Genomic DNA, 15,869 nt, shown 5'->3' with positions numbered 1-15,869 from the left:
TGTCCTAAGGCCGGAAGGTTATCTGGCCCAGCCCGCATCCCCACCTGTCACCAGCGAATGGCCACCTAGTCTCGGAACACCTGTTGGGAGGTACGTCGTGCTGTGGGAAAGTCCTGCGTCCTTCCACTACTTACTAGGCAAGAACCAAAACCTCTCTGAACCTCTCTGAGTTTTCTGCGAGGATTTCACCCAGTTGAAAGCTCTCCAAAACGCTGTGCAAACGGAAGTTACTTGATTGCTAGGCTGCTCTGACTTAAAAACTGCATCCTTAGGTCGCGCCAAGTCTTGCCTCCCCACGTCTTTTCCTGCCGATGCTGGTGAGAAGGAGAGAGGAAAGAAGGGGTTTCTCAGAAGGCTAGCCCAGGGCACTAAGGGCTGGGAAGTGGGTCTCACCACCAGGCCGAGGGAGATCCAGGCCTGGTCATCGGTTCCAAACCGAGGGAACAAGGCGAAGGCGAAGGCGAAGGCGGGCCCGAGCAGCCGCCCCTCCCGTACTCCTCTCCCCTACTTTCCCCTCCCCTCCCAGCTGCGCGGTAGGGCACGTCCCCTCCCCCGATTCACCAATCAGCGTCCGGAGCGGCGCCCGTGGCGCAGGGGGCTCAGGTCGGCAGCCAATTAGCGCAGCGGCCCGAGGCGGCGCCTCGCCCGCCCACTCCCAGAATGAAAGCCGCCCCGCAGCTGGCGAGGCTGGCGCAGCGCGTGGGGCGCGGGAGCCGCGCGGGCCAAAGCGGAGCGCGCTCACTGCCTGCCTGCCCGCCCGCCCGCCCCCGGCGCGTCCGCCTCCGCTCCGCCTCGGTCCGGGGCACGGGCGAGGTGGGCGAGGTGGCCGGGGCGGGGGAGGGCAGGGGGCAGGGCTGAGGCGACGAAGCCGGGGGCGGGGAGGAGCGGGGCCGGATAAAAGGCGGCGAGGCGGCCCCACCCCGAGGCAGGCCGGCGGGCAGGCTCGGCGCGTCCCTTCCGTCCGGCCTGCGCCGGCGGTGGGGAGGCGGCGCGCGCGTCCCGCAGCCCGCCCATGGAGGCTTTCCCTTGGGCGCCCCGCTCGCCCCGCCGCGGCCGTGCCCCCCCGCCCATGGCGCTCGTGCCCAGCGCCCGCTACGTGAGCTCCCAGCGCCCGGTGCACCCGCAGCCCTTCAGCTCGTGGAACGACTACCTGGGGCTCGCCACGCTCATCACCAAGGCGGTGGACGGCGAGCCGCGCTTCGGCTGCGCCCGCGGCGGGGACGGCGGCGGCGACGGCTCCCCGCCCTCTTCTTCTTCCTCGTCGTGCTGCTCCCCCCACGCTGGGGCCGGGCCCGGGACACTGGGGCCCGCGCTGGGGCCGCCCGACTACGACGACGACGACGACGACAGCGACGAGCTGGGATCCCGGGGCCGCTACCTGGGGGGCGCGCTGGAGCTGCGCACGCTGGAGCTGTGCGCGGACCCCGCCGAGGCCGGGCTGCTGGAGGAGCGTTTCGCCGAGTTGAGCCCGTTCGCTGGTCGCGCCGCCGCCGTGCTGCTGGGCTGCGCGCCCGCCGCTGCTGCCACCGCCGAAGTGGCGCCGCGCGAGGAGCGGGCCGCGGCGTGGGCGGCTGAGCCCAGGCTGCACGCCGCCTCCGGGGCGGCCGCCGCCCGGCTGCTCAAGCCCGAGCTGCAGGTGTGCGTGTTCTGCCGGAACAACAAGGAGGCGGTGGCGCTCTACACCACCCACATCCTGAAGGGACCCGACGGGCGAGTGCTGTGCCCTGTGCTGCGCCGCTACACGTGCCCCCTGTGCGGCGCCAGCGGCGACAACGCACACACCATCAAGTACTGCCCGCTGTCCAAAGTGCCGCCGCCGCCCGCCGCCCGCCCGCCGCCGCGCAGCGCCAGGGACGGCCTGCCCGGCAAGAAGCTGCGTTGAGGACCCGGGCTCCGGTCTGCTGCTGCCACCTGACGCCACCAGGGTCGCCGCCTGCCCACTCTCGTATTTGGTCTGCGCACTCTCCCTTGCTGCTGGGGAGCATGGAGCTCAGCAGTTGGCTCAACTTGGGATGTCGTCTTGTTTTTCTCAAAGGAAGCCGACGGTACTGAGTACTTTCCTGTCGAAGAGCGGTTGAGAGTAGACGCTAAAGTCTTGATTTATCTCTAGTTTGTGCACATCCAGACGGTGAAGGCTGGGTATTCCGCTAACTGAAATGTGGCAACTTAGAGGCGCTGTTTATTTATACGTCGACCTATTTTAGATGCGCATCAGTATGAAATTGTCTCCATCTAATCTTGGATGTTTAATTTTATGAATGGAGGCACTTTACTAGGTCTAGAATATTTTTTTAAAAGCCTCTTAACTGAACTGAACTGGCGATTTTATGGAATGTCAGCAAAATGACTTTTATTGTTTGAAACAAGTAATATTTCTGTTGTCCTTAATCAGTTATAATTCCAGGCGAAGCAAACCCCCGGCCTGGTAGCATCATTAAGTGGAGGCTTAGTAAACTTTCCAGTATTAGTTTGGGTGGGTGTTCCCTCCTTGTGGCTTGTTTCTGTCCTAGCTGGATGTAGCAGGTAGAATACAGCAGCTCCTTATCCTTTTATGTACCAGATCTTTTATTACTAAACAAGCAACTAGCGTTTTCCACCTTTAAAAGTCGTGCCAAGTTATAATGTTGTGTATACACTTGAAAATGGTGCTGTTTAAAAAAACTTGTGCATTTATACAGTAACAGTATGTTAATTCATTAATCTTGCCTTTAACTCTGGTACTTGGCCTTTTGTCTATGCCCCCCACCCCATTCCAGTTTTTCAAAACATTTGTCATCCTTCAGATCAAAGGGGAGCAGTATTCACTCTGTCTGAATTGCTCAATTTCAGGGTTCCTAAACAGTGGAAAGCTCATTCCAGCTGTTGCCTCTCAAACTAAATATAAGATGGAATCCTTTGAGCTCTAGAAAGTCAGTGTAATAACCTGGGTTCAGGAAGGTTCCACTCTGGGCTATGTTGGCTTTAGGCATCACAGGCAGTCCTCAAACTGGTATAAGCACTAATTAAAGGAACTATTGGGGGGGGCGGGAGACAAGGAACACAGCCTCTCATGTTCCCATTCTCACTGGAAGATTACCCTTCTCTTTCTGGAATCCCACCAGTTATCCATAAATGAGATTAAATCTAATCCTTAGCAAAGGTGCTTGACTCCTACTTTAACCTCCCGCCCTCATTTTCAAATCCACTGTAGTGAGCACCACACCATATCTACCATCAGGACAGACATAGAAGGCAAAAATGGAAATGAATTGAGATGAAGTCATCTGAAATGTATAAAATCACTATCTGAAAATACCAGCCAGAGATTTAGTCTATAGAGGTTCCAGGAGAGCTTAGCTACATTATTAAAAATTAGGGGCTTCCCTGGTGGCGCAGTGGTTGAGGGTCTGCCTGCCAGTGCAGGGGACACGGGTTCGAGCCCTGGTCTCGGAAGATCCCGCATGCCGCGGAGCAACTGGGCCTGTGAGCCACAATTGCTGAGCCTGAGCGTCTGGAGCCTGTGCTCCGCAATGAGAGGCCGCAGTGGTGAGAGGCCCGCGCACCATGATGAAGGGTGGCCCCCGCTTGCCGCGACTGGAGAGAGCCTTCGCACAGAAACGAGGACCCAGCACAGCCATAAATAAATGAATTAAACCTTATAAAAAAAAAATTAGACTGCTTTCATGGTAAACAACTAACTTCCTCCGCAGCAAATTTGCCTGATTTGAACATACTTTGAAGCTGCCGTAAATAACACTGGGGGATAGCTATGAGCGTTTATTGGTCAAAGGAAGGTGCATGGGCGGGGGATGGACGGGACGATTTGTTGGTCAGGAAAAAATAATCCACTTGACTCGGCCTGAACTCAAGTAGCTTAATAAAACCATGAAATTAACTTATTTTCTTCAGTTTTGCTAGAAGACATACCAGTTTAAATTAGACTTGCTTTTTAAGGAGTTTTCAGGTCAACATGAATTCCTGTTACCTCTTGCCACTGCTCTAATTGTACCTTTTCAAGAGTCATTATTAACTGAGGGGTGCATTCTCCAGACCGGAAGATATGGTTAAGAAGGTGACTTAACCGTATCAGCCCCCCAAACTTGCCTGTTCTCCAGCTAACTTTAACTCCCAGTATTTTAAGCATGAACAGGGAATATCAGTAGTTTTGTAGAGATCTCTTATGAAAAGTTTACTAACCACGCTAATACATTTAAAAGCAACTCTCGATCTGAAACATGTTTTAGACACTTGAAAAGCTAAATTTAGGGTAAAAGAAACCCAATTTTTTGAAGTGTTAAAAAGTACCCACAGTAGTGTGACGAAATTACTTGTTTTCCTAAGAACAGACTGCATACTTGGCCAAAAAAAAAAAAAAAGTATGGAATCCTCAAAAGAGCTTCACCAACTGTGCAGGCACAGACTGCTTTATATTTTAAAATTATACCACAAATACACATGTACTTCAAAGAAAGTTTCAGTGTTAGTCCTAATTTTCTAATCTGTTCTTAGCTACAGTATGAACATTCCATTAATTTCCTGTATATTTCAGTTAGACTTATGAAATCATGAATCAGTCTACAGCCAAATCATGCCACACCATATAGGTGCCAACCTCCTCCTGGTAGCCACTATGGGTAACTACTAGGATGTCGAGTCTTTTTTGGGCCGCTGTCTCTGCCCTCAGACCCATCCATATTGACAGCAATAACATCCCCATCTAAAAATGCAGAAACCACTGGCAACATGGAAGACAGTGAGTAGGTGGGTCGTTCAGCTTTCCTTTGACACCTGTGAATAAGCACTGGGGGCGGGGTGAGGTTGTGAGGCCTTGACAGTGGAAACTGGAGAGCAGGATCCCAAGCAGCTGCAGACTCTTCTGCCTTTATATCCTGTGCTCTGATTCCAATACCCAGGACAAAGGACTTGGGAGAACAGGACGTCTGGAAAAGGGTCTGGGCAGGAAGGGTGGTTTGCAGACTAGCCTGGAAACGTAACTATCAGACACTCATCTGTAACTCATCTAAACAAATCAGCGTAAATGAATCTGCTGCAGCCGATCTGTGATGGCCCAGGTACAGTCCTGTTCTAGTAACTTAAGACAGAGCAGGTTACTGCCCCAAGTTTTTTCACTTGGTACAAAAGGAAAGACCCTCTCCTCACAAAAGAGGACCTTTTAAGACTTTCACTTGTTTGAAATCCAGATATTAAGAAAAATGTTTTTTAAAGTGTTTTTTTTTCACAGTTTTCATAAAGGTCTATTTCATTATTGGTGGGTAGCGCATTTAACAGTTAAATACATTTAAATAATGTATAGGTGACTGCACGACTGCAGCATTGGTAACTAGATAACCAATTCAACTAGAAACCAGCTAACAAGTAACTGCCTAAGTATTTAAAACAGCTCTTTAGATCATCCTTTGTTTTGATCACCTTCCTGGGTGGAGGCAGGGGAAGCCTGCTGGTCACACTGGAAATATATTAAGGCCATGTCTTCTGATATCCATTCCCAGAGGTTTCTTTCAGCTGGATTAAAGCCTCCAGCTCCAGGGCAAGCCCAAGGTTGTGGCCCCCAGCATTAATGCTCTTCCCATCTACCAGAGCAGACAGTTTAAGCTTCACACCAGGCCTCAGAGTCTGAGTGTAGCCCATTCCAACTAAACTAGAGTTGTTGACTTTTGCAGAAATGGAGGCAGTGAGATCCAAACGATATTTAGCTACAATGCCAAAGCGAGTGCAGTTGGTTCCTGATGTCCAAGCAAGGTTTACTTAAGTGTCAAGATCTTCACATACTTTTTGATAAACTGATCCTCCAAATTCTGGCCCATCACTGACCTTAGTGTGTAGCTGGAAGTCCCCAGTCCTGTAGCCCACTGCAAGGTTATTCCTTGTCAGCTTTGACTTGGCACTATCAAAGGTCATCTGGTACCCAGCAAGCCAGCCCTCATAACCAAAGACTGCTGAACCGTGGATTGCAAGTCCAGCAAAATCAAAGTCAACACCACAACCAAGGTTTATACATCCCCTCTTGTAAGAAGACTTGATTTTACCACTTTTCTTTCCTGTTTGGTGAAAAGGTGGTATCAAATGTCAGTTTCAAACCTTGACAAATCTGGTCTTCAAGAGCGATTTCAGAGTATTATCAGTGTTGCACTTTTCTGTGAAAGTCAGACCACACTCACACCATTTATATTTGGTCTCCAAGGTCCCGGTAACCTTACCAGTGTCTGCGTTAGATGAACCAGATGTTGAGAATTCCACGCCACTGCATGACTTTGTTTTCACATCCAGTTTCACCAACCCAAAACCAAATCCTTGGTTGAAAATATCTCTGGCAGCCTTGCCAAGGTCAGCATATGATGGAGGAATACACATTGGCTGCGGGCAGTTCTGTCCGTAGGTCACTATGGCGAGGCCAAGGGGAGAGGTGAGCCGGTGGTCTCCTGGCAGGGAGGGGGATGTGCCGCTGCCGCCCAGCTAGCAGCTGAGTCCACTCAGCTCGCTCGGGGTCTGGCTGCAGCTCTAAAGTGGTTTCTATCATTGTTAACATCGAAAAGGAGAGGCTGCATCTGATTAAGTTTTAAAAAAGCATCAACACTCCCTCTTCTAGCCTTAAGGCTATACCAACAGAAATTCTCACCACTACTCACACCAGGAAGAATGTAAGTGCCTATAGCCACTATAAATTTGCAACTAACATTCTGTGAAACCAATTATGATTTTTCTAATTTCAGGGGAAAACCCAAGATGTACACTGCACACACACCGTACTCACAGAGAGGATAGCTTTACAAGGAATCTAAGGGGTTCATCGTCACGGAACAGAGGAGGACGTTTTAGTGGAAACATCCTAGCCACATTCGCTTTCTGTTATATTTAGGTTATTTTCTTTGATACCCAACAGTGAGAAATTTAACAGCACTGGTAAAAACTCAAGTTAAAAAAAACCCCAACTGAATACGCAAGCTCAGCATTATAAACAAAACACTTTGACTGTAACCACAGATCAACACTAAAACAAATTCTCTAAGTATTTTATTTATCATTGAAGAAAAAACACAGCAGCAAGTTCTGTGTTGGCTTCAATAAGACCAAATAGTTAATCTTTAACATAGCTACTACACTCCAAAATTGAAGTCAACACAGTCATTACTACAAATTACTTGGTGAAAGAATCTATTCTGAAGAGAAAGGAAATTAGGAAAAACAATTTAAACAATTCCTCCAAACCACACATTTATAAATATTGTCATATTTAAAATGCTTGAAAGGCATGAATTCTCCATAAATGGAAAAGCGGTTTGCTATTGGCAACAGAAAAAACTCAGCAACAGTTTACCAAATGCTTTAAAATTTAAAAGCTGTATCTGTTTTGGATTCACACTTTAGCAGTATTCTTGTCATTACAATAATGACTGCAAATTGGTTTATACTCACCTTCTCTCAAGTAAAATCTACCGAAAATTCCTCTGTATCCGGTGTGTGTAATGTTTACTGCACTTACAGTAAACCTAAAAACTTTCTAAATTTAGTAAATAGTAAATACCTCAAAATACCTAGAGGTATGTCTCAACCACTAGTGGTGTGAGAATTGTTTCAGCTCTCTGCTTTAGCGTCTTCAAATACATTTTCTATAACAGAATCTTACTTCATTCCAAATTAGTATCAGGTATTTCGAAATCAAAAGAAAAAAGATCAGTTCTATACCAAGATACAGGTGTTACTGAATACCTGAAGAATTCCCATTTTAAATTTATTTTTTAGTTTTTCTTTTTTGTAAACAAATGATTGATGAAACAATGCAACACCTCAAATTCCAAAAAATGGCATGGTTTTCCAACCTTCTGTGGATATGGTGCATGATCAACCTATTACATAGGATTAATACAAGTTCATGCTTTTTGTGTTATGGTGAGACATTAAAGAGTCCAATTTAGATTGGTTGAAGCACAAGTATAATATTTCCTTGAATGTCATCAAACCTATGTAAAGACATGAGTTTGAGTACATTATCTTGAGACTTAACGTCGTACTGTGGTCCATCCATCTTCATCAGTCTCATTTTTAGTGCGACGAAGAGATTCCCTATCTTTCTCAGCTCTCCACGAGGTCTTCTCTTTTTCACCTTCTCTGTCTCGGTCTCGATCTCTCTCTCGATCTCTTGAAAGAGCCGCAGGAGGAACACGACGAGGGGCATCCCGCTCTTCGGCCCGGTCATCTTTCCTGTCATCAGCACGTCTCCAAGAACTTACTTTTAATTTAAAAAAAAGGAGAGAGAATAAATTTGTACTGTATGCTATTAGCTCAGACTAAACAGAGCTGAAGCAAAAGGAATGCCTCAAATTACTCGGAAATTCTCTACTGAAAATAGTGATAGAGAATCTTCATTTAAAAAACAAACAAACAATAAAAGCTAAATACACTTTAATCATTTTGATACAATTTCTTAAAACCTTTAAAACAATATACAGACTTAGAAATATAAGTTTGCAAGCAAAAAGAAATCACCGGCCTGGGAAGTGTCCTAATTTTTTTTAAAATTTAGGATAAGGTGACAAAAATCTGGCTGAATAAAAATTTTTTAAAGGATTTTTGGCTCCTGTTGAAGAAGATTTAACAGCAAATAAATGAAACAATGTATTTCATTACCACTATCAAAGAAGAAATACCCTTACAATCTGGTTGTAACAAACCAAATAGTAAAAGCTTGTGAGGCAACTACTTAAGTGCTACGGTCATTTTAAACAAAGCACTTTTCACTAAAGCTTCCATTGTTACAATTCCAGAGAAAGAATGTTTGACACTTTGTGCTTATCTACCAGGACCTTACTTTTTTCCTTCTTTACATAAAATAAACTCTTTTTGTAAAATCAATATAGGTATTGCTTACTACACCACTGAATTAGTCTACTACTATACTTTGAATTTAAAGATGAGCTAAACTTCACAAAGCAACCAGTGAGTAAGTTTGTGAGAACCTTGAACTCTAAATGAAATAAAAGATCTACTTGTCCATCTTGTTTCTGGTGTTCATACACATTTAAGACATAGCAAAACCCCGAATTCCCTCATATATTACGGCTCTCCAGTGTTCAGCGGTCATACAGAAAGAACATCTCTACCTTCCTCACGCTCTGGTCTGAGAGGAGGTCCTCTTCGGTCTCTGTCATCTCGTCTTTCTCTTAGATCACGGCGCTCATCTCTCTCACGACGGCGGTCATCCCGATCCCTATCGTCACGACGACTTGCATCTCTCCAGCTTGAAGATTCTTCAGCTGGTCCTCTTCTCCAGCCAGCTTCATCCCTGTAGCCATTCAAAACGACACGTTACGTTCTGTCATTAGACTCTACGGGTTAATTTTAAGTGAATATATCATATCCAAGTTAGCAAATAATAACAGGAATAAAGTTTAAACTCGTGACTTGACCTCAAACTGATGCCTCAGGCATGGAGGTCAAATGAGAACACCTGGCTCTGCACTGTCCAACACAGTACTCATTACTCATTCCAAATGCTCAACAGTCGAATGTGACTGCTGGTTACCATATGAACATTACATATACAGGACATTTTCATCCTTGCAGGAAACTGTACTGAACTGTACCGGTCTAGATTAGTACAAAGCCACTTTGACCAGAGGAAGTAAGCTAGAATTCTTACTACTAATAAAAGTAAAGAGGCTTTTAATAATTTAAAGGCAATAAACTGACCTCAACCACAAGGGAAAAGCAATTGGCAGTGAAGAACCTCGACTGGTTCCACTGCCATAGAGCTACACAGCCCACAGCCAGCCACACAGCTCCAGCCTCCAGGTCCTCACTCTGTAGAGAGGGAACTGGTTCAATTAACATGACCTCTAAATTTTTTTAAATCTACACTATGATTCTACTAGATAAACTGGGGGGAGGGAAGGGGATGAGCACCATTTTTCAAAAACAGTTGGGAATGCATAAGAGAGCATTAAAAGAATCCTAAGTGTAATGCCACAGGCACTTCTTTTAATTAGAATATCAAACCTCGGCCGTCTGAAGCGGTCCTCGCGATCCCCATCTCTCTCTCTGTCCCTCTCCCTCTCCCTCTCTCTGTCTCTTTCTCTCTCCGGGTCCCTGTCGTTCTCATCGCGATCTTGATTATCTCGGTCTCTCTCTTTTTCCCTATCCCATTCACGGTCTTCTGATGGTCTCGATTCTCGAGGTGGACCCCAACTCTCTTCTCTGGCTTTTTCTTTCTCTCTCCATCCACCTATGTTTTTAAAAAAGAGAAAAAAAAAATTTCCACTCAAGAAACAGATTGGCAGCCATGAATCTTGATGTTAATCCATCACCATTACAAATGCTAATTAATTTAGGACACTCTACCTCATTTTTAAAAAACCAACTAAATTCATTTACCTCATTTCATGGAACCACCAACTCCTATTTATGACTACCTATTATTTTTTTCTAACATATAACATATAGGAACTTTATTTATAGCCTAGGTTAAATGTTCCATATGCAGAGATTTCAGGTATAAAAATCTGTTCTGACGGTAAAGACAACTCATTTAAGCAGAAAACAAAGGGTGAGGGGTAGGATCTAGATCTCTGAGAGGCAGAACCCCAATTACTAGTTCATTTATACCTTGCAACATTTTCAAAACCTTTCTAACTAAAGACTCTTTCCTTTCACATTCATGCCCCCCACCATTTACCACCCGTAAAAAGTCCTGAGATAAGGATAAATCCTTTGGCCCTGCTCAATATCTCACACTTAGCCATGGGATGTCCAAATCTAGAAACAATATATACATGTACACACACATACGCATGCACACACAAAAAGAAACCAAAGGAAGCAGAGATTTCAATGAAAATGTATTACAGCTGCAAGGCTAATAATTACTAGTCACTAACATTTATATCACTGTGTGCCACAGAACTAGTCTAAAGCCTCTGCCTGTATTAGCTCACTCAATCCTACCCATAGCACTGAGCTAACTAGATTATTCCATACTTGCTAATTTGCTACTTGCTAAAATCTATAATCCCAAAATTAATACTCTAGCACTTTTACAAGTCGCTCGCAGACACATACAGAGTGACGAAATATTTGAGTCGCCTGACGGGCCTGTTGTCAGCTGAGGTCAAACAAGACAATGCCGTCTTCTTGCTGCAGTTCTCCTACTTTAAACAAGTAGCCTTTTGGTGATCTAGTTAGTGCCACATTTTCACATTTTTGTGCTTTTTGTTGGCGATTTCAGTTTTTAAGTGCGCCACCAGCCCTACCCCCCAGCAGTCCCAAGCACAAGAAGGCAATGGATACGTCTTAGGGAAAAAATACATGTGTTAGATAAGCTTCTTTCAGGAATGAGTTACAGTGCTGTTGGCCATAAGTTCAATGCTAATGCATCAATAATATACATTAAATAAAGTGTCTTTAAACAGAAAAATAAAACAAGGTTATGTGTTGACTGGTTGAAAAACTGACCAGAGGGCTCACAGAAACCTAACCTGGTACTTCCCTTAAGAGCAATGGTTCAGTATTCACTGACTTTATATTACATAACTATCAGGAATTAATGAGAATCTACTATACTGTTATCCCCATTTTACACAAGGCACAGAAAAGTTAGGTGGCTTTCCCAAAGTCACAAAGCTTCACAGTGGAATGAAGTGAGAACACAAGTATGCCACAGAAACCACTAAGGATAAAGGGCAGGAAGCTGCTCAAATTTGCATTTAGAACAAATTACAATGGTTACCGAAAAGATATTAAGAAAAAGGATGAAACAGCAAAGAACTCCCATCTTATACAATTAGATGGACAGTGGTGCCCCTGAAGTGTGTGTGTGTGTGTGTGTGTGTGTGTGTGTACGTGTACTGGAGAAGAGGGGGTTCACTTTTGATGGGTTGCGTTGGAAGTGTCAGTAACACTTACAGGTGCGATATAAAGTTGGAAACACAGGTCTGAAGGTAAGGGGAGAAGTCATCTGGAGAAGACAGTAACAGAAGTCACAGACCTGTATACATTACTCAAGAATAATAAAAAGTATGAAAGGATGAGCAGGCCTAAGTCTGACAAAGTAAAGAAATGGGCTCCTCTCATGAACATAATCCCATGGTTGGCAAGAGTACAGACAAATGTTTAGTTAAGTATATTTTGTTTTTCATTATTTATATGAGGAGGCTAGTCCAGGACAGAACCTGAAGAACACCGATACTTAAGGATGGGTACAGAAGGAAGGGACCTCAAAGAAGCAGTCAATAAGGAAGAAGGAAAACAAAGTGCATATATCACTAAAGCAGAAAAGGGGGTGAAGCTATTTGTTTTGGTGTGAAAGATCTCAGAGGCAAGCTTTTGACATAAAAGTCACTGCAGAAATATTCAAGGAAAGATAAAAGACCAGTTTATCTAAAAATAGTAGTAATACAGCCCAACCTCTGTCATAAATCTGTTAAAATTTCACTTTTTTCAGTTGAAAAGAACACTTCTTACTTAACAATCAAACTGTAATTTGTCACCTGAGATCTGAGCTCCTTGTTTGAAATAACTTGCTATTCTCTACAGAACAGTGGAGATTAGCTGGTGTAGAATTTCACGTTGTATTTGCAAACACATCAAGCAGATTACATCTATAAAGCATCCAATCTGGTTTCTTGAATACCAGAATTTTACCTGGTTTGACAAACGGTCTCCAGGGACCAGGTCTTGAGTCATCACCCCTTCTAGGAATCCGATCATCATCAGCCCGTCTTGAGATCCGATCATCATCCGTGTTTCTCCAAGGCCCCCTGTCATCATCTGCACCGCGCCTGGAAAATCTGTCATCATCTGCACTGCGCCTGGAAAATCTATCATCGTCGGTATTCCGCCAAGGTCCTCGATCGTCATCCAACCCACGCCTGGGACCCCGGTCGTCATCCATGCCCCGCCTGGGACGATCGTCATCAGCGTTCCGCCAGGATGACCTCTCCTCATCCGCACCTCCTCGGCGCAGACCCCGGTCCTCATCCATCCCACGCCTAGGTCCTCTGTCCTCATCAGCTGTTCGCCAGCTTCCTCTGTCCTCATCCAGTCCTCGTCTAGGTGGTCTGTCATCATCCGCCTGACGCCAGACACCCCTGTCTTCATCGCCAATTCGTCTGGGAGGCCTGTCGTCATCTGCATTACGCCAAGAAGGCCGGTCATCGTCTGTCCCTCGGCGAGAGAACCTATCTTCATCAGGACCACGTCTTGGGCCTCTGTCGTCATCCATGCCACGCCGGGGAACCCGATCATCGTCTGGTCTAAGAGAGGACTCTCTCTCTTCATCATCCCCCGAACGCCTTGGTCGATCTTCATCTCTTCTTTGAGGCCTCTCTTCATCCCGCCCTTCTCCACGTCTCCACTCCCTACAGAGTAACAAGCCAAACATCTTTAAGAGTAAATTTTCTTAAAAGCAGGTGATCTTTTTGGGAGTGATGTTACTCACTTCTAAAAATCACTTCAGTCTAAATTCATTAATCCTACTCCTAAAAGATTATGTTCCACTAAAAAACAACACAAAATCTTACATCAACAATTAAACCAATAAGCAGACAAGTGCCTTTAAAAGGTATCTGCACTTTATGAGGAATACCTTAGCAATTTCTAAATCTATTACTACAAGCTTTCAAAACGATGAGAAAAATGTTATGCAACTGTTCATTCTTACTCTAACCTCAATACTATTAGTTTAGGGAATTAAAAAAAAAACAAAACTGAAGCACATATTTCCCAAGATATTTATAAGTCAGTAATTACAGCAGCACTGAAGCAAACATTTCAGTAATAGACATGCGTACAATTCTTCATGACTCCCTTTTCCCCACCCCTACAAAATAAACCAAATGAGAAAAACACTGATAAGATATTAACAGGATCTATGATTTGTTGGTACTATTTTCCTTAACTCTACTTACTTCTCTGGTGGGCCTCTTCTCCACTCAGAATCTATTTCAGGTACTTTTCTCCATGTGCCTTCTGAATCTCTATCTCCCCAACGAGAGTCCTACATTGAGCAAAGTTAATGAGAGGCACTACATTAGCAACACTACTGATCAACATATAAACTGAACAGGAATCTCAAAGAGCCAGTAACAAAAGGACAAAGAGAGGAAAAGAATAAGTGAAACATTAAAAGAGATGGACTGTGAAAGGCCAGAAGAAAAGGAGGAAAAATTTCCCTAAGTTTTCTGCTCTAAGTAAATTGAATCCTGATAGGGCACACATGCCAAAATGGGTGAATAACAGACCATATGCTCAGAGCTTCCAAGGAATAAAGCAGAATATCTACTGAAGTAACAAGACCAAGACTATTATCAAGAACCCTCCTCCCATTATGTACTAGGACAGTGAACACAGGTCTTCTGTAGCAGGATGACTTTGAACTGGCCAAACCAATGAACCATTATTCAACTGAGAGAGAAAAACAAAACCTCTTTTGAGACATACACAAAAATACTTGATAAAATATACACTATACAAAACAAAAAAACTTATCTGCAAAGGGGAAAAGGTGATACACAGTGTAAACATATTTTAAACTAAATCATGTTGCCAACAAGGTTGTAAAACTGTTAAATGATTTCTAAATAGAGAGATTAGCACTGTTTTAAAGCACTGGAGGCAATAAAACTTAATTAAGGTGTGCTCAAAATTTTGTTTTGTTCTGAAGAGAGGGAAGAGTTCTCAAAATATACAGACTGAAAGCTTAGACTTTGAAAAGAATAGATGGTAATCACTAAAAGAACAGAGAAAAGCACAACAAATGAGCTGAGAAAACTGAAGTTTGGCTTAAAGAAAGGAAGGGGTGAGTGGCAGGGACATGGAAGCAAATAAAAAAACACCAAACCAAATGTCAGGAATAAAGCCGCATATACTAGTTACCATGCTAAACATTAACAGATAACTAAAGACTCTCCAACTGAAAGGGAAGAGGGGGGCCCACAAACAGAAACAACAAAAAAAAGGATGAACACAGAATTTCAAAAACTAACGAAAAGAATTAGAAACCCATAACCACGGGTGATTTACATCATCTACTTCAGAAGATGAAGCAAATTAACAGGATGTAGCAAATCAAACACTGTACCTCTGATTTCACACATACACACAGCATTTTGTGCCCAAGAGAAAAAGAATACTCATAATATAAAAATTAGCAACAAGAGTAACAAAACTAAAAATCTATCTATATATTATAAAACAAATTGAAGGCTACACAGATAACTAGTAGCAGGTCCTCCAGTAAAATTAAGCATTTGATACAGGTGTGGCACAGATACCTCCAGCTACTCACCTCTAACCTTAAAAAATAAGCAGTATTTTATTTAAAGGGCAGCATGGACACATCCCAGGAAAAACAAAGAGCATGCAGGCAGATGTCACAGACACAATAAAGCATAAAACGAGCTCAGAATAGCTAAAGTATAGGTGACTAAGAAGAATATGGTGATAGATGAAGCTAATGAAAAAAGCAATAAACATAAAAGGCCCTGACTGCTAAGGCATGTTTTTTACCTTTGTCTCTAAGCAATGAGTACCATTCAAAGGAAGGTCTGAAACCAAGAGCAGGGTTAACAATCAAATATGCATTATGAAAAACCAAGCAGGCCACTGTATAGAGGAAGATCTGAAGCTGGGCAAGATTACGATCAGGGAAAATAGTAAGACCAGTAAGTAATACAGGCAAAAGAAACAATCTGAATTAAGGCAGGAGCATAGGGACAGAAAGGAGAGGGAGGGGTTCAAAACACTGTGGTTAAGTAGGTACAATGCCACCACGAGAAGAGGGGATTAAAGAGAGACCCCCTTTACACAAGATAAAGTGAGAAACACAGGTCAGTTTTGGACATGAATGCATATTAAAAATAAACATTTAGACCAGCATT

General features: G+C 44.1%; 2 protein-coding genes and 1 pseudogene across 2 annotated transcripts in view; 1 reads left to right on the top strand and 2 right to left on the bottom strand.

The window, feature by feature from the left end:
* Positions 1-723: 723 nt before the first annotated feature.
* Positions 724-2,552, top strand: NANOS1 (nanos C2HC-type zinc finger 1). The gene has a single exon (XM_007173352.2). It carries the CDS (start codon positions 1,013-1,015, stop codon positions 1,880-1,882), a length of 870 nt encoding a protein of 289 aa, XP_007173414.2. The 5' UTR covers positions 724-1,012; the 3' UTR covers positions 1,883-2,552.
* Positions 2,553-4,415: 1,863 nt separating this feature from the next.
* LOC103004201 (voltage-dependent anion-selective channel protein 2-like) lies at positions 4,416-6,871 on the bottom strand (annotated as a pseudogene).
* Positions 6,872-6,984: 113 nt separating this feature from the next.
* Positions 6,985-15,869, bottom strand: part of EIF3A (eukaryotic translation initiation factor 3 subunit A) — a 32,293-nt gene continuing 23,408 nt past the window's right edge. The window contains exons 18-22 of the mRNA XM_007173174.3: positions 13,899-13,987; positions 12,634-13,349; positions 9,994-10,219; positions 9,099-9,280; positions 6,985-8,227 (exon numbers count right to left, since the gene is read on the bottom strand). Of these exons, the coding sequence (XP_007173236.2) occupies positions 7,998-8,227; positions 9,099-9,280; positions 9,994-10,219; positions 12,634-13,349; positions 13,899-13,987 (1,443 nt within the window). The 3' untranslated portion in view covers positions 6,985-7,997. The remainder of the gene's footprint in view (positions 8,228-9,098; positions 9,281-9,993; positions 10,220-12,633; positions 13,350-13,898; positions 13,988-15,869) is intronic.

Source organism: Balaenoptera acutorostrata, chromosome 16, assembly GCF_949987535.1.
Source record: "Balaenoptera acutorostrata chromosome 16, mBalAcu1.1, whole genome shotgun sequence".
NCBI lineage: Eukaryota > Metazoa > Chordata > Mammalia > Artiodactyla > Balaenopteridae > Balaenoptera > Balaenoptera acutorostrata.
Note: the sequence above shows the minus strand (reverse complement) of the source record. Positions and strands in the feature narration are given on the sequence as shown.

Bases quoted from the DNA above. Each gene is read 5' to 3' on its own strand.
- NANOS1 (XM_007173352.2), top strand. From the start codon at position 1,013: ATGGAGGCTTTCCCTTGGGCGCCCCGCTCGCCCCGCCGCGGCCGTGCC.